We start from the raw sequence: 19,556 nt of genomic DNA, 5'->3' as shown, positions 1-19,556 counted from the left end.
AAAGAGATCAAAAAAAGTTATGAATGGCGGTTCAACATTGTCAAATAACTCAACCCATTCTCGTGATGAAGACAATGTTCAGAAATCGAGGTAAAGCATTAAGGCTTTTTGATGAGTCAACAAAGCTTAAAGATTTTTTAATGATTTGCTAAGTCTGGCAGGATATGACCAGATAGTGTGCCTATAGGATTACACGTTTAGAAATCACCCATGTGAGTGTGAAGTGTAAGACGCTTGAAAGGGAATGAAAGTAAATGCTCATTCTCTAAGCTCTCATGAAATCAGGCGGTGTTCATGGTTGAAACGAACACAACCGTGAAAACCATAGATGGTTAAGTATTGATTGTGTGACTTATGTTGTCTAGGTATACAACAAAGCTTGATGGTTCAAAGATATCAAATCTACCGATTGACCGAGTATATCCGATATAAGTTCACTACGGAAAGTTCAAAGGGAAATCTACTTATCCAGATGCAATTAATTCTTGCATGTAAAACACACATGCGTCCGTGCATTTCTTTATTTAATAACCATTCCCCATTCATGTGGGGGATTGTTGAGATTTTAAGCTTGTGTAGCTTAAAGAGGGTGAATGAGAAATGGAGGAAAAATGAAATATTTGAGTTTCCCTTGGTAAAGGGACATTGTCCTATATCGAAGGAAGAAAAGACTTTTGATGGGTATATATATAATTGCTCTTCTTCTAGCTCTTAAAGAGTTAAGAAGAAGGCAAGCCTCACGCCGCCGTCGTCGTCGCTCGCTCGGCTTCGGCTTCGGATTCGGTCAAAGATTGATTGATTAATCTTTTTGGACAAAATTTCTTTCAATTGTTTAATTAATTAAATAAATAATTAACGAAAAATTCAATTCAGAATAACCCATGACCCGCGACCCAGTTCGGTCAGGCCCATTTTCTTTCCCGGATTATTGTCATGGCTGTTTCTGAAAGGTTGCAAACCTTTTAAGAAACAATGCGAGCAACTCTATAAATAGAGTTTGAATCCCAGAATCTTTCCTTACGAAATTTTCTGAGCTGCTTCTTCTTCTTCTGCACAAAAAAAAAAATTCCAGTGTGTTTTACAGCCTTCGAATGGCTCGCTGTTCACCGGCGTTTTGGTACCAACACTCCGGTGAGTTAAATCGTTCTATCCTGGGAGGATATATTTCAGCACCTCGGGTACTTGAGGAAAATAATTTCCTTAAGGACACACTGTATATTCAGTGGGCTCGATTTATTCCTATACTGTTTTTTTTTCAGAATCTATTTCGTTAAACAAGTATTACTAACTTTCTGTTTTATTTTATCAGAAAGTTTAATTATTTATTACATCAATACAGAATTATAACACTATTAGCGTAAGATCACTTAAAAGCATTGCCTTAAGATAATGATGCATAACCTCTCACCAATGCCTATAGATTTTTCCATTTGAAGTAAACAAATGTAGCTCACTAGGATAGCACATGCATTATTAATTTTCGACAAGTTCAATGAATTAAAACTTGTATTTATTATTTTATCGTGTTTGTGAATATCTATTCACTTGAATTGTTCATGTTTAGTCATTTAAAGCAAAGTTTTAATTATTCTTTACAAATATGTCGCATTAATTCGTGACTAAATGAAAAAGAAGCTAGTAAACATTAATTAATGGACGTGAAAGGGAAAATTCGTAGAATTAAGTATTTCGTATCCTGTCCGCTTATTTGCTTGCTTCACCAATGTTGGATTTAAAATTTGATTAAATTCATGTCATTTAATTATATAATTTGGGGATTGTATTGTACTATCCCCGATTTCAAATATTAACCATTTGACAAGCTGAATTTGTTCCAAAATGTTTGACACCTTAGAAAAATGAGAAGTTGTTTATTACTTTTTCATATTTTTTTTTTACTATTTCAATCTGTGTAATATTAATCATATTAGACGTTTATTTAGAGATAAAGGATAATTTTGAAAAGTACTCTCGTACCACCAAAACCTTTTGGTGGGGGTGATGAGTACCCCTCTATCCATAAATGTCTCGAGTTCGAGCTCCGAGGATAGAATCGGTTTTGGTAGGGTAGAGGTGTATCTAAAATTTTAATACTACGTGTGCACTATTATCTTTAAGATAGATGTTGGGTTCCATTATATAAAATTTTATGGTGACTGCAAGTTGACGAACAAACTATATTAATATTATATTCGCAAAAAATATTATTCACTTTACAATTATCATCAATGAGTTTTTATACTTTGAAAACGGTCAATAATAACATTATTACTTACAGTTTTAAATATCTTATGCTTTATATAGCAAACTAAACAATCATCCAAAAAAGTATTTAAAAGCAATACTTAATATTAAGCAGGGATTTTGCTGCTTTGAATCCACAGAGAGCCGAGAGAGACTAGTCACGAGTGTTTTGTTTTAGTGATTTCAAAGTTTTGTACCCAAAAGAATGATTAAGAGAAGGAAAATTAAAATACGTAGCCAAAAGGGATTTTGTTTTTTTTTAAAGAAAAAGTGAAGAAACGTGTTTGTTTGTTAATTGGAAAGAAGGATAGGGAGTAGGAATCTATTGTTAATTGAAAAGGGCGCGGGGAATTGTGAATTTTTTCATTAATTATTTATAAAAAGAATTGTATGGGGATCGAACCTCTGACCTTAGGGACAAAAAGAAGACAAGAGCACTTAGTCACCAATGCACCAAACTAGTCACTTTAATATGGGTGACCACAAATATATTTAGCCATATAATTGAAAAAATTAGTACTTTATACATAGGCCATAGCCTAGAGAAGGGAGCACGGGTGCATGTACCACACCCCGTCCACATAAATCCGTCTTTGTGGTAGGGAACGCTTTACCCCTCAAAGTAGAACTTGCTGGCGCGAAATATGGACATCAGTCAAACTTTAATATTCATTCCTCTTAAAGTATTTTCATTTTACTAGATTTATCGGTTTAGAGATACATGAAATATGATCCTATTCATCTTGATGTCAATTAGCTAAAGAAAAAGTTTCAATTTTTTCGTTAGCTTACATTATTCGAAATTGATTAATTATGTCTTACATACATTGAATTTTTTGGTCCAATCATATACCTCCCGTTAGTCTCGTGTTTTCCCTTGCCATTGACAAAGTTGCTCAAATTTCTCGTATTGTTGTGATAAATTTGGCCTTTCCAAATCACTAATACTTGAAAAATCTTAAAGACTTTACCTATGCCCTTAAAAAAGTTTGAAAATATGTTGGGGGCCCAAAATATAAGGATAATTCAAATATAATGGAAATTGACAATGCAAATTAGCTGGCTTATCTAGTTATGTATCCTCAAGGTTTCCCTATCCAAAAAATAAAAATAAAAATAATTATAACATGCAGAATTTGTTGAAGCCATAACATATTTTCCAGGCTTTTAAGGCCAAGATCGACAAGAAATATTAATGTGTTGCATTATAAGTTTAACTGTGGCTGCTCCATTTTAGTTGTTCTCGTTCAATTCTATCTACATTTAGCCTTTCTACAGCTATAACACTTGATAAAGAATCTCACTACTTCTAACTCGCTCGAATGTAGAGGTGGATTCAAGATTTTCATTTTATAGGTTCAACTTTTAAGGTTCTTAACGTTGAATTTATTATATATTTAAAATTCTGCGTTCATAATAAGTATTACTAGTTTTAATAATTTTAATGATTTTTTACAAATAAATTATGTTTCTCGTCAAAAGTACCGATTACAGTTGAATACATCTGCTTCTCCTAGAATGTGCGGTAAGGCATTAAATGAGTGGTAGGCAGGTAGCTCAAGGCTTCAAGTCTATTTGCACAATGCTATATCATTGAATGCATTGAATGATAAAATTCTCATATCATAACAATATTTATTTGAATGTACACTCTATGCTCTTTTTAGCTTAGCTAGTTTTTATCTTGGATAGTAAAAAGAACTCCTATGGTCATTATGGTTAAGAGATTTGTAAATGCAGGAAAACTCCAATAATCCAGAATATAGAATTGCCTATGTTTGAGTGGAAGTGACACCATGTAGCCACTTTTTAAATATAATGTTTAAAATACATTCACAATTTATAATATATTTAAAGATTAGTCAATTTTGCTCAAGCTTCACGACACAACGTATTAGAGTTTAAACCTCAAAGTTAAAATTTCAGGACATCGTGTCCTAAAGTTCAAAAATTATATCAAGAAGGTCGAATATTATGTATTGAATTTTAAATTAGTAGTTTAAAAATTGAGAATACTTAGTCCTGAATTTTAAATTAGCGGCTAAAAAATTAAGGACACTAAATTCTGAATTTCAAATTATTGTTTTTCTACGACGGTTTCAATACAATTGTGGCTACCTTCTCCCTTCTTTTGCATACGGCTGCTGATATTTTGATCATTTCTTTCTTTCTTTCTTTCTTTCTTTCTTTCTTGCTCTATCGTTTTTAGGGCTTTTTGAAGCACATTGTTAATAGTGTTCTTTCGCGGGAGGTATATCTCAACTAATGCTTTTGTTTTAGAAAAAAATATATGCTCTTTTGGCATTTCTTTCGCTTGTTTAGTAACTTTTTCTTTCTTTAAAAAAAATGTTGAAATCTCTCCCTCATCTACATTGTTATGTAAAGCTACATTGATCTACTCATCCCTGGACTAGAGCCTAAACTACTGGGCCCTCATTATTGAAATGAAACTCGAAAGGTCCATTCAAAACATTCAAGCCCAGAAAAACAAACTCAAACGGCCCATTAAAAATATGCAAGCCCAGATAGCATACCAGTTGGTGGTAAAAATAGCACGGGCTAGCCAGTTTTCGTATTGGTAATTCAAAAATAGCCAGCGTTTGCAAAGTTATTGAAAAATAGCCACTATTTTGCTGCAACACGGACCGATCCAACATAATATACTGGAGATTGGTGCACATGTGTATGAACTTCCAGCATATTATACTGGAACTCCAACACGCGAAAAGTTCCAGCATAATATACTGGAGATTGGAGCACTTGTGTATGAACTTCCAGCATATTATGCTGGACCGGTATATTATACTGGAACTACAGTATAATATGCTGGAGTTTCAGTATATTATACTTTTACTCCAGTATATTATGCTGGAATATTTTTCGGATTTTGAACAGTGTTCTCGTTCAGATTTATCTTTACATGAAAAATGACTAAATTTCGATTACTTTTGAAACAGTGGCTATTTTTCAATTACCACTTGTAAATCTGACTATTTTTGAATTTCTCCCCAGTTGGTGCTGTTGTTATAAGCTTATAGCATTGATGTACAATCTAGTGTACTCTATGGAAAGGATTACATAGAGTTGAAAATAATTTATTGCAAGATTTCGTTGAATTTCGTTTGGAGTTCCCGAAAAAATAACGTCGATTTCACTTTCCATTCGAAAGAATAGGGCAATTACGCTCGTTACTAAACTTGTTGAAGAGATAAAACATAATCAAGATATATCTTTTTTTATCAAAGGTTGAATCGATCACTAGAAGAGGAAATGAGTGAAAAATAAGGGGTGGTTTGCTTTGGGACAAGCTACCGGAAAAATTAAAGGGCAAAATAAAAAATTGACCACTGACCGAAACTAATTGCATTCGCTAGCCAAAAGGTATATATATAATATGTATATTTTTTGTATTTTATATACTTACATACAAAAAATAAATATTTTGTTGGCTATTATTTTATGGAGCGACTAAAACACAGTTGAATTATAAGCAAATTGTGAGTAAACTATACAAGGAAGTGCATGCTTCATTGTCAAATTGGGAAAATCTATATACACCCACACTCTTTTAGTTAAAAATTTATGAATTTAAGTTGTATACAATATCATTTAAGCAATTTTTATACCATCAAGTCACATTTACCTGTTGTAGCTAGGGGTGGCAACTGGGCCGGGCCCGGTCCTAAGTGGGCTTCGCGGGCCCGGTCCTAAGTGGGCCGGTCCTATGAGGTCTGGTCCTAAACGGTCGTGGGCTTCGCGGGCTTATTGCTGGAACCGGCTCGGGACCGGGACCACGAACTAACGGGCCCGGATTTAGTGGGCCGGTCCCGAGCCTAAACGGGCCCAACAGAAACTTTCTATTTTTAATTTTTTTTTTATAGAAGTTAGAGAAAAAAAATAGTAATAAAGATATATAAGCTATATTCGATTTATATACTATATATACATCTTAAAATATATATATACTATATATACATCTTAAGATATACTATATATATATATAGTATAGTATAGTAGACATTAAGATATATATACATCTTAAGATATATAAGCTATATATATATATAGTAAGATGTATATATAGTATATCTTAAGATGTATACTATCGAATATGACTTATAAACTATGTATATATATTATAGTATATTATAGTGTATATATACATTTTAAGATATATATATATAGTTATATAGTTATATACACACTATACTATATATACATAGTATATTCGATATACTATAGTATATATACATATATATATATATATATAAGCTTATATATATATACTATACTATACTATATATACATCTTAAGATATATAAGCTATATTCGATTTATATACTATATATACATCTTAAGATATATATACACATAGTATACTATATATACATAGTATATAAGTCATATTCTATAGTATAAATCTTAAGATATACTATATATACATCTTAAGATATATATATATATATATATATATACACACACTATACTATATATACATCTTATATATATACACACACTATACTATATATACATAGTATATAAGTCATATTCGATAATATACATCTTAAGATATATATAATATATATAGTAAGATGTATATATATTATAGTATAGTATAGTATATACTATATATACAACTTAAGATATATAAGCTCATATATATATATAAGCTTATATATATATATATATATACTATACTATACTATGTATACATCTTAAGATATATAAGCTATATTCGATTTATATACTATATATACATCTTAAGATATATATATATATATATATATATATATATATATACACACACACACACTATACTATATATACATAGTATATAAATCATATTCGATAGTATACATCTTAAGATATATATAATATATATAGTAAGATGTATATATATATTATATTATAGTATAGTATATACTATATATACAGCTTAAGATATATAAGCTATATTCGATATATTCGATATATATATATATATATATATATATATATATATATAAGCTTATATGTATACTAAACTATACTATAATATATATACATCTTACTATATATAAGCTATATTCGATTTATATACTATATATACATCTTAAGATATACTATATATACATGTATATCTACTATATATATCTAGTATACTATGTATCTTAAGATGTATATATAGTATAGTATATATAGTATATCTTAAGATGTATATATAGTATAGACTATAGTATAGTATAAATATAAGCTTATATGTATACTATACTATAATATATATACATCTTACTATATATAAGCTATATTCGATTTATATACTATATATACATCTTAAGATATACTATATATACATGTATATCTACTATATATATCTAGTATACTATGTATATATAGTATATCTTAAGATGTATATGTAGTATAGTATATATAGTATATCTTAAGATGTATATATAGTATAGTATATATAGTATATCTTAAGATGTATATATAGTATATATAGTATAGTATATATAGTATATCTTAAGATGTATATATAGTATATCGAATATAGTTTATATATCTTATGAGATGTATATATAGTATAGACTATAGTATAGTATAAATATAAGCTTATATGTATACTATAATATATATACATCTTACTATATATAAGCTATATTCGATTTATATACTATATATACATCTTAAGATATACTATATATACATGTATATCTACTATATATATATCTAATATATCTAGTATACTATGTATATATAGTATATCTTAAGATGTATATGTAGTATAGTATATATAGTATATCTTAAGATGTATATATAGTATATCGAATATAGTTTATATATCTTATGAGATGTATATATAGTATAGACTATAGTATAGTATAAATATAAGCTTATATGTATACTATAATATATATAAGCTATATTCAATTTATATACTATATATACATCTTAAGATATACTATATATGATGGGGTATTTATAGTTGAAAATAGGGAAAAAGTGTAATTATAAAAAGTTTGGGATTAAAACAAAGTTGAGGGGTTAAATGGCTATTTCACAAATAGCCAACGGCTATTTTTGACAGTCAACGTTTTTTTTTAAAAAAAAAAAAAAAAGAAAATTTAAAAAATAGCCGTTGGGCCCGCTAAGGGGACAGGGCCGGTCCCGGGCCTGACGGGCCCATCATAGGACCGGCCCACGAGACCGGACCAGGCCCGCTAAAACCGGACCAAACGGTCCTGGCCCGTTTAGCCGTTTGGCCCGCGGTCCTGGGCCGGTCCCGGGCTTGGACCGGCCCACTTGCAAGGCCTAGTTGTAGCAGGTGACCTATTTTCAAGAATACAATTTTTTAATGTTAAGGAGTTTACTTGTTGATGACCACAATTTCATTTTCCACCCATCTTCGATTGGAACAAAAGTCTGAAGTTAATATTTTTTTCTTCAACAAGAAGATTGTGGTAACCAAAAAAAAAACACTAAAAACTACAATATACAAGGCAACAGTTCCTCTACAAGTTGAAGTTCCAACAGAAAACAAACCTTTTGGAGGCTAGGAAAAGTCAGAAGCAACTGCAACTTCCAACTTTCATCGTCGCGGAATCTGCTGTTGTCATCTCGCTTCAACTGCAACTTCCAACTTTCATCGTCGCGGAATCTGCTGTTGTCATCTCGCTTCAACTGCAACTTCCAACTTTCATCGTCGCGGAATCTGCTGTTGTCATCTCGCTTTTGTTTGAAAGACTCTATTATACCAAATCGAATGAAGTGTCATGTGAAACAGGTCGTATTTTGCAGGCTTTGCATGCCAAAGAAAATGGCGCTGAACCTTTCTAACAGCTAGTTGCATATCAAGATACTTCTTTTCCGGTATAGCAAGAAGTATGGTTTTCAAGTTTGGAATATCCTTCTCAGCTATAATCAACGAGAACGCGTCCCAATTCAGGACTTCAAAAAGGGGAGGCACGAAATTATCCGATATAATCACTGGTACGCATTCATAAAATATGGCTTCGACTACTCTAGGGCTGTTGACTTCATAGCCCTTTGGGCAAATGCAGAACTTGCTGCTCTTCATATGCTGTATATAATTCATTTTGCTAGCAACACCACTTGGCATTGGACCAAAGATCTGCATGTCGGGATCTTTGTCCTTCCAATGCTCGAGCAAGATTGGACGCAAGTATCCGTGCATATTCCCAGCATAGAACGCGAGAATTTTCCTTTGAGACGGTGGCTTACCTCCGAGATCTCTAAGTGGATTTCTGGCAGAGCGGACATATGTTTCCGGAAGGGATACATCCCTTCCTATTTTGAAGCCTACGGTTACATCAGCGTTGCAGAGGGCCTTGATACAGTGCTCCATGTGGTGCCTTGTTTCATACGGAGCCTATAGTAAATACGATTATAAGCACAAATATTGAACGAGCTTATAGTGTCATGTAACTTGAACATCACATAGAAAAAGACGGGGGAAAACTACACAGTATAGCCTCTCTCAAAAATAGTAGCCGGCAAACTGTATATTTGTTGTACATTATATAATATAAATATCTTATACAAAATCAGTGTATATTCATATTTTTTGTATATTAATGTATAATATACATTTTCATAATATTTTTTGTATATTTGGCTAGCGGATGTAGTTATTTTTGGCTGACCGGCTAAATGTGTAACTTGCCCAAAAGATGGTGGCAAGAGATATGTAACACATCCAATAACTCAATGCAAGATTTGCCCAAAAAAACGACTAACTCATTTTATGAATCATCAAAACATAGTGGATAACACGAAATACATGTGAAGTTCAGAAGAGAACGAAATGGTAACATTACCCAGTCATGGCATGCGACAAGAAAATGATCTGCCCCACCAGTTCTGTTCCAGAACCGGTATTTTGCTGCAATCTTCTCCGAGTATTCCTTCAAATACTGGCGTAGGTTTGTTCGGTTATGAGAATTACGCACATATAGAGAATGCTCCAGCATCCTTGAACTAAAGGGCAGGTAGAACAAGTGAGCTTTTCGGGGATCCTTCACGACAAACTTATTGTTTCCCTCCATTAGTTTCATAAACCATCCCTCGGATGCATACAATCCCTTCATTATTGGGGTATGAAAAATCGGCTTCTCTCCATCCTTGTAGACATAAACTTTGAGAATCCGTTCCATGAGTTCATAGCTCCTGCAAATTCAAGGAGGCATAAGGGAAAAATCCGACAGCAGATATTTCCCAAATCTAAGATATTTCTTACTATAGCAGAAATACATAAACTAAGTTTCTATCAATGTCAAAACTAGTCAGTATGCGTCGTAGCATTGTGCACGTTGTAGACTAAAAGACTCACATATTGAATGTATAAGAAGAAGCAAATGTTAACAGAGGGATAATAAATACCATACGCTTAAATACTGTGCTCTCGATAGAACAATGCATTAGTGTAGTATAACTGAAGATCATTTTCTGTGCAGAAAGACACACACGTAATTTTGACAAATATAACAGCTTAATCAATCGAGTAAGTGAAAGGGGAGAGGCTCTTGGCGCTGCTTTATACTTTCGAAGCATTTTTTGTAAACCAATACTCATCATTCTGTTTACAAAAAGGATAAAGAGCACACATGTGTTTAAACACAGTATGCTCAACTGAATAATTAAACTCTACCATTTATTACGATGAGAGAGACGCAAAAATTCAAGGGTTGTTTGAATCAGATAAATAAAGGTCCTCTACTCTCTTTCTCCTCTAGCTTTAAAAGTTTTACCTACGTCCTACATTGAGATTATACTCAAGAGAACAATATAGAAAAACTAATGTTAGAAAATATCAGCTGGAATTATGTGTAAATATGTTACTAAACAACTACAAACCTTTTGAACATGGACATATTTCGAAAGGCAGGAGCATAAAGTTCTCGATCACTCCTCAGAAGTGGAGCATTCTCAATCTGTAACCTAGCAGCCAATATTTCCTGGTCACGTTCAGAAGACCATCTAGGTCTCTGCAATCCAATTTAAAGAAAATAGTGAAAACTCATTCCATTTACAGTATAGGGAGACAACAGCTTTGATCAAGAGAAGAAAAAACATACCATAGCACGTGAACGAGCACGATGCCTAACTAGTAACTTTTCCATCTGGGAGATTGAAGTTATAGTTTTCGGTGGCATCATACATCTCATCTTCTTTTTGACTGGACTCCCATTACTTGAGACAGTGATATCCATTTGAACCAACAAATGGTTTCCATTATTTGGGAGAACTTGAGCCAAATCTCCTGTCGAAGACTTGATACGAGCAGTATGATTGTAGTTGCTTTCATTTAATCCTAAGGTAACCAATGGCAAGGGATCTAGATGGTTTGAATCAGTCACAGAAGACAAGTTAGTCGCACTCGTAGTTTTAGTATCAATTTGCATGCTACTTCTATTTGCATCTAACTCAGAGTCTGCTGAAAGTTCACCATTTGGTTTAACAACTTGCTCTAAAGAGAGGTCCTCTCTAGATTTATCATTCTTCTGCAGTATAGAAGTATGGATTTGGTTCGCACTGTTCTGCATTGTAGTTTCCACATCCATGTCCACAACTTCATCAAATACATTATCGTTTTCAATAGTTGCATCTTCAACAAAATCAGAATCAATATCCAGTGCTTTGCCATCTGAATTATTGCTATGTAGTTTTGCCTCATCCTCACCATTTACTCCCTCGTCATTTTCACCATCTTCACCCGTATCACCATTATCTGCACTATCCACACGATGAACCAACACAGATGCACTATCAAAGTTTGAGAAGTTTTTTCCTACAAGGGTTCCAGCAACCTTTGCAGATTTGACAGTATATTCTCTTATTGAGAAGCTAATCTTCTCCGGTAACAAAACTGTTTTATCCGGTACCAGAGAGCGAAGAGCATTACCATAAGGAAGCATCAAGGTTTGACAAAATAAATGAGTCACAGCCACCAAAACTACTATCAAAATCCATTTCCTTTTATCAATTTGACATAGAATTTGAAACTCCTCGCCGTACTTCATTCTTTAAAATTCAACTCCAATCAGTAGCTCGTCAAGGCAATTCAAGAATCTGTTTCATGATTTCCTACATAAAAGCGAAAATTTCTAAACTTTCTGCAGTTCCTTTTTGGTAAGATACTGCCTTTAGCTCAAAAGTACATATAAAAAGGGAAGCCAAGCTCCCGCTATGTGCGGGGTCCGGGGAAGTGTCGGACCACAAGAGCCTATTGTACGCAGTCTTACCCTGCATTTCTGTAAGAGCCTGTTTCCACGGCTCAAACCCGTGACCTCCTGGTCACATGGCTGCATTTCTGTAAGAGCCTGTTTCCACGGCTCAAACCCGTGACCTCCTGGTCACATGGGAGCAACTGTACCGGCTTAAAAGTACATATAATGAAACAATTTTCAAACACACATACTTATACAAAATTCGGACCTTATTGTCACAAAAATCTAGTCTACACTCTATACCTGTTGACTTGAAATCCCACTTTTGTCAAAATACGCAATGAAATTGAACTACTTAATACTACAAAAGTGCTTCACTGAGCTCTGAAATGTATAATCTTTAGCTTCAAATTCAAGCTCCAAGAACCAAAACAACAATTGGGTATCTCTAATCTTGAACATAAAAGTTATCAAAAAGTAAAAAAGAAGCTAAAAATTTGATCAACTCACGCACAATCTTTAGCTTCAAACTCAAACTCTATGTTCCAAAACAAGAAAAGGGTATCTCTTAAATAAATGTAAAAGTAACTAAAAGCTTTAAAAAAGAAGCTCAATTTGGATAAACTCATGCATTCTTGAAAAAAGACAATCATGGTAAATATACTAAATAGAACTCAAACTTGACCATTTTCTACAAGAAAAATGATAAAATGAAACATTACCAGCAAAAAGGAAGAGGTGAAGTGAAGCTCAGCACTTAGCAGCATTGTCGGTAGCAGCCACAAAACTCTCAAGAAAAAAGGCAGCTTTAGAGTAAAATAAGAGTAATAATTTGAAGTAGTTGAAAAGGTTTAAAATCTAATGTTTTTTCCTGAATTTAGTAATCCTAAGCAAGTGTTTTTTTGGTATATCAAAATGGAACAAGAGTCACTGCAGGGTCTGCTCAAAGCAAAAGGGGGTATTTTTATCATTTAATTAGATTATTTGTACTATATTGCATGAGATATTTTCTAAATTTAGTATAGTTTTCTTTGTCCAAAGGGACCAATCTCTGTCGGCTACCCATTATTGTTTGTTACTGTTAATGTCTATCGAGCTATATGGAAATTGGAGTAATTATTTCACTTATCAACAGACACCTGTCCACTTTAATAAACTGCCCGTCACAGGATACTGAAAATAATAAATTAAGGTATAATTTATTAAGTTACCCCTGTTAAATGATTTTTGAGAGTACAATACTAAAAAGAATTACTTACAATTTTTTTAATAGTAAGGGCAATGGTAAGCCATATGGTCACAAGGGCGGTCAACTGGTTTTCCTTCGTTGAAAAATTGCACTATGTATATAAATAAAATATAACGTTTTAGAGGTATATATCATATATTGAACACCCTTTGTCAGAGTTTTTTTTTCCACTTCATTCAAGTTTGAATACTCTTGAAAAAATTCCTAGCTTCGTCACTGAGTCAGAGTATACTTGAAAATAGTTAACAAATTTAATCTTAAAATTCTAAAATAACGATATTTTGGAATAATTTTTTGAGCTAAAGTAACAATTAAAATAAGACAGAAGAGTAATAAAGAAACTAAGGAGGGCCTACCTAGTTACAGATATGTGGATTAATGCTTTGGAAATAAATAATAAGCTATCAATTCATTACTTCCAAATTCTAGCAAATATATTTCAATTTAAATGTATGAAGATGCTCCTTGATAGACTTCAATCTTTAAGAATGGTCTTCATGTACAAATCTTGGAAGTCCTCTCATTTTCTTATTTTGTTTTAACTTAAAAGAAGAAATAAATCATTGTTTATATAGAATTGACTGAAGGATCATGTGAAATAAGTAAGATTTAAAGTATGTCTGAGCATATAAAATAGAGTTGACATATCTTGTGTGTATGTGTGTGTTATTTTTCGTAATTATGGTGTTAGGGCCAATTGCGCGTAACTCAGCTATTCCACCGAGTGTCTACTACCCAAAATATACACTCAATAAAATATTGAAAAAGAAATTAAGAAACTCTTGATATAAAAACCCATCCGAGTCAAATTTTTCTTTTTTCATTCATAAAAAGATATCAACTACCATAGGTTCATAGAACAAATAAAATCAATAAGCAAATTTTCATCCCTAAAAATCCATGTAATACTCTAAACTTGCTGCCCTTTCTTCAATTCAATTCCATTCTCCTCTGGGGCACAGTACCTTTTCCAAAACCAATGACTTTGCCATAGCAAATAAATTTCCTCAATTGGAACTTGCTTTGTCTCAGGCAAAAGCAACAATATGAAGCAACTCATAATAATAATCAAAGCCGCAAATAGCAGAAATATGCCATATTTGAGGTGACAAAGTGAAACCAAGAAACATTGTGCAATTAGTGCTGTGAAAATCATGTTGACACAAACAACCATACTTTGTCCTGCTGATCTTGTTTCCAAAGGAAATATTTCACTTGGAACTAACCAACCTAAAGGACCCCATGATCTTCCATAAGCAAGAACAAATATGCAAATTATTATTACTAGGAATATGCCAATTCCTTTTGGTAACACTTCACCTTGTCCAAATTTTAAAGCTAGTGTGATGGCAACTGCAACCTGTGGATCAAAATTTATAGTAAGTATCCTATCCGATGAAAACGGAGAGTTGAAATCTATAGTAATGCTGATTGAGGTAAGTCAGTATAGAATATGATATCGACTTCTTGATGAGAAAAAGTCATTGAAAATGCATTTTTAGCAAAAAATAAAAGAGGTTAATATTACGAAATTAGCGAGGTTCAGTTCTGATTATAGTTGCCAAATATCTCATATTTGATCACCCTCGATCACAAAGTAGAAATTTTCTAATACAAAGTAGGAAAGAATATCATGAAGATTTTGTGAGTGGTTATTAAAGGAAAAACAAAAATTACCAACAACAACTAACAACCGAGTGTAGTTCCACAAAGTGGGGTTTGGTGAGAGTAGTGTATACACATCCTTACTCTACCTTTTGAAGGTAAATAAACTGTTTCCGATAGACACCCGACTCAAGAAAAAGAAAGACGAAAAACCAAAATTACCATGACACTAAAATTTCCATTTTTTCTTCTTTTGAAAAAGGAAGTATATGAGTAAGGTTGTAGAAGGGAAATTTAAACCAAATTGACATATAGTAAACTTTTTAGTGTCAATGCAATTAACATGTTATACCAGATAAAACTATCTTGCTTTTCAGGTAATTATTTTCACTTTTTAGGGACATTCAAAACTATATTGTCATTATATAGAAATTAAACTGAACTGAAAATTACCATGACACAGATCATCGTCTTGCTTTCAAGGTAATTATTTCCATTTTTTGTGAACGTGTAGAACTATATTGTCAGTATATAAAAGTTAAAATGAAATGAAAATTACCATGACGCATATCATTTCAACTCCAGCTTCCAAAAAGAAAGCTCTTCTTCCAAACTTATCAACAAAGGACATTGACATAAGTGCACCCACAACAAGTGCTCCACCAGTAATAACAGATGAATAAAGAGAAGCTCCAGAGCCAAACCCTAAACTCTGAAAAATAACAGGTGCATAGAAAAGGATTGTGTTCATTCCAGTAAGTTGTTGAAATGCTGGAATTGCTAATGCTCCAATCACCAATTGTGGACGATTTTTCCTCTTAAGTAAGTTTCTAAATGGATTCTTTATAGCTCTGGCTTCATTACTTGCATCTATAAGATCAGCAAATTCTGCATCCACTTTTGAAGTTCCTCTAACTTTTTCCAATATTTCCCTTGCTTTCTCTAATTTACCTGTTGTATAGTCAGCGGCGAAGACAGAATTTTAATCAAGAAGATTCAAAAATAAAAAAGTAAATACATGAAAATCCCAAAGGATTTTAACATTTAATATATCATCTAAAAATAATTAATCTTATATACACAATGTAATTTTCAGGCTAAGGAGGTTCGGAAAAAAAAAAAAAAAAAGAGACTTCAAAAGTCTCATAAGGTACTTACCATTATATATGATATTTATAGAATGACATATTAAATGGATTATTTGCACCGTACGATCTTTTTCTAGGCCAATCTTTAAATTATATCCCCGTTATTGCATTTGCAATGTAGTAAATTTTATCTTTAGAAGTAGTAGAGTGGATCTTTCTTTTTGCAATAGCTCACTAGGCTAACAAAGACCAGAATTTAAATAATGGCCTAAAAAGGCCATTTGTGCAAATGCCCCTAAATGTCATGGACTTGTAAATTACTAAGGCTCCTCATATTTTATTTCATTTCATAATAATAATAATAATAAGGATTTAATTTGTATAAACGGACAAAATAATCAGTATAATTTAACCTATCATGACATGTTAGTAGTTACTATACTAGTTTACCTTCAATTACTTTTTAGGTGTTCAGCAGATTCTGTAAGTATTTTTTATTACCTTTTCTGTGCATAGAATTTAAACTGTAATGATAATAAGGCAAAAATTTATTTGCATATTGCATATTTACACCAAACCATACTAATTTACCTTGTTCTACGAGACTATTTGGTGTCTCGGGAAGGAAAAGCCCACCAACAAACATGAGTACAGCAGGAATTGCTGCTATGCCAAGAGATAATCTCCATCCCCATGGATGGATTCTAGCAGTTGCATAATTGACCAAATTGGCTATTAATACTCCCAAGCAAGTTGTGAGTTGAAACAATTGGTTAACTGCTCCTCGGACTTTTGCAGGTGCCATTTCTGAAAGATATAATGGGACTGCCTGTAATTTTGAAAACAAACAAGAACATAAACTTCAGCTATGTTACATGGACTCATATTATAAAATCAACTCGTTTTTTAGTAACTCGTTCTAGTTTAAACAGGTTGGGTTATGACATGTTTGTTGAATTGACCAATAATTTGAGCTCAAGATGACCCAACAAACTATTGGGTCAATTCGAGACAAATAGTGTAATTCAACGGTCAGATTGCAACATACAATATCAAATTTGAAGATTGAGAATAGTAGGTAATTTGGAAGAATGCATTTTTCTTTTTTCAAAAAGCAAAGAAAGAAATTAGGGGAGGTTGAGTGACGTTAAGCAAATTTGGTGGACCCAATTCATCTTGATCCAATCAAACTTTAGACGGGTTGAGCCATGACTTATCTTCGCGTGCCTATTTGCACCTCTAATAATATTAGGGTGCATGTAAGCATGAGTGGAGCTACAGTTCAATGAAGGAAAAATATGTACTATTTGTATATCATGTTCTTTTACAATTTATAATTTAAGAAAATGAGTTATGACTGTTTTACTAATTTGATATATTTTGATTTTGACCTGACACATCTATTTGCCACATCCAATAACAGCACGGTGCGTTGTTTAAGCCAAGGCGGAGCTACAGTGGCTGAATAATGGTTAGTTGAATATTTTTTTGCCGAAAAATTTATACCATATATATAGATCAAATATTAGTCTTTACACGTATATATATTAAATCTTGTACACCATTAATAAAATATGAGTAAGTTCTCAGAATTACCTGGTTGCTAAATCCAATGCCAACACCAAGAAGACATCGACCAATAATGAGCATAGCAATATTTTTAGCAGAAGCATTAAGTACTGCACCAAGAAAAAAACTAACTGCACCACATAGGATACTGGCTTTACGGCCTTTGTTCCTTGTGACATGTGAAGCACCAAATGTAGATATAAGTGCAGCAAAATACAAAGAGGAAGTGAAAAGTGTGAGGATTTGATTGTCATATTTGCAATAATCTGTTTCTTTGAGATGTTCTTGCTTCCTTCTGTACACTTTGGGGAAAAATACTTTCAAGAAATCATCCATAGAAGTCACCCCACCTGAAACAAGCCAAAAGTTCAGACTTCAGATAATAAAATTTGCGTACACACTATCTATTAAATATATTTGTCTTAAAAATCTATTAAATAAATAATTAGAATTCCGAAACCATACACTCAAAATCCTGACTTCATCTCTGATGAGGGAAAAAAAGTAGGTTAAAAGAAATCTCGAAAATTTACGAGTGGTGCCGATAATAAAAATTAACAAGTTTTACTATTTCAAAAGATTGTCAGATTTAGCTAAATTATTATCATATTAGAATAGTGTTAATCACGAAGAAAATATACTAACCAGAAACACCAAGATCATAACCAAAAAGAGAACCTCCAGTAGCTGCAATAATACAAGAAAAAATGAAATACCAAGTAATCTTATACTCATAAAGATGTGCTCTTGCTCCTCTTCTATCATCAAATCCACCACCTGCCATTGTTTTTATTTCCCAATTTCTTCTCTTCTTCTTTTCTCTCACTTAGAAACTGAAAAGGAAATTTGAAAATGGCGTGTAGAAAGTAGAAAGAAAAGTTGTTATTTATGCATGTTTAAGGTGATTCAAATTTGCCAAAAAGGATAATGCTCATCTGAAAAAAGGAAAAAAATACTTAACTTTTAAAGAAACGTTAGTCAATTTAAAGTGAGTTAGTACTAGGAGTCTTATTTTTTCATTAAATGAGAATCTCGTAGATTGTTTTTACCCTTTCAGTATAATTTACTATTTTTATTAGGCTAGCAATTAGTGTTTATCATAAAAATTTACTTGTAAATTGTAACTAACTTAAAAATGATCCAGCTGTATATATATCTTTTACATTCGGTGTATAAAACTTAAACTATCAAATAAGCGCATGTTCTTCGTTTCACTCTTTATTTTTTGGGTGTTCCTTCTTATTATTATATACCATTGCAAATAAATAGTACCTTAAATATTTTATCTTTTAAGGTGTAAATTATTAAAATTAATAGATTTAAAAAAAAAAAATTTAATAATAAAACTATTTGTCTAAATTTATTATTTGTTTCTGTTAAATATTTTACTTAATTAAAACTTTACTAATTAAAACAGTGATGGTGAATTTGAGAGGGAAAAAATAATAAATGCTTTTTGCTTTCTGAAAACGTGGTCCTTAATTTTGAAACAAATTCAGCCAAATTTTATTTTAATATTTGGGACTTTAAGGGAGTATTAACTATTTACTACTCCATATATCTCATTACGTGACAGCATTTAATGCTTGGTATACTCGTTACAATTAGTTGAAAACTAATTTAATGGAAAAGTTT

The 19,556-nt window shown here is 32.2% G+C and overlaps 2 protein-coding genes across 2 annotated transcripts; both read right to left on the bottom strand.

Annotated features, from left to right (window-relative positions):
- Positions 1-8,685: 8,685 nt before the first annotated feature.
- On the bottom strand, positions 8,686-13,354 carry LOC104103770 (probable glycosyltransferase At3g07620). The gene is made up of 5 exons (XM_009611700.4): positions 13,133-13,354; positions 11,319-12,327; positions 11,098-11,228; positions 10,062-10,410; positions 8,686-9,613 (listed from the first exon to the last, which is right to left on the bottom strand). The coding sequence occupies exons 2-5, from the start codon at positions 12,261-12,263 to the stop codon at positions 8,945-8,947; spliced, it is 2,094 nt and encodes a 697-aa protein (XP_009609995.1). The 5' UTR covers positions 12,264-12,327; positions 13,133-13,354; the 3' UTR covers positions 8,686-8,944.
- Positions 13,355-14,457: 1,103 nt separating this feature from the next.
- LOC104103769 (sugar transport protein 14-like) lies at positions 14,458-18,844 on the bottom strand. The gene is made up of 5 exons (XM_009611698.4): positions 18,567-18,844; positions 17,949-18,271; positions 16,944-17,181; positions 15,824-16,215; positions 14,458-15,019 (listed from the first exon to the last, which is right to left on the bottom strand). The coding sequence occupies exons 1-5, from the start codon at positions 18,703-18,705 to the stop codon at positions 14,570-14,572; spliced, it is 1,542 nt and encodes a 513-aa protein (XP_009609993.1). The 5' UTR covers positions 18,706-18,844; the 3' UTR covers positions 14,458-14,569.
- Between the last annotated feature and the right edge of the window lie 712 nt (positions 18,845-19,556).

The sequence above is a fragment of the Nicotiana tomentosiformis genome, chromosome 6, assembly GCF_000390325.3.
Source record: "Nicotiana tomentosiformis chromosome 6, ASM39032v3, whole genome shotgun sequence".
In the NCBI taxonomy this organism is placed as follows: Eukaryota; Viridiplantae; Streptophyta; class Magnoliopsida; order Solanales; family Solanaceae; genus Nicotiana; species Nicotiana tomentosiformis.
The sequence above is the reverse complement of the archived record's forward strand: the minus strand, read 5'-3'. Positions and strand labels throughout refer to the sequence as shown.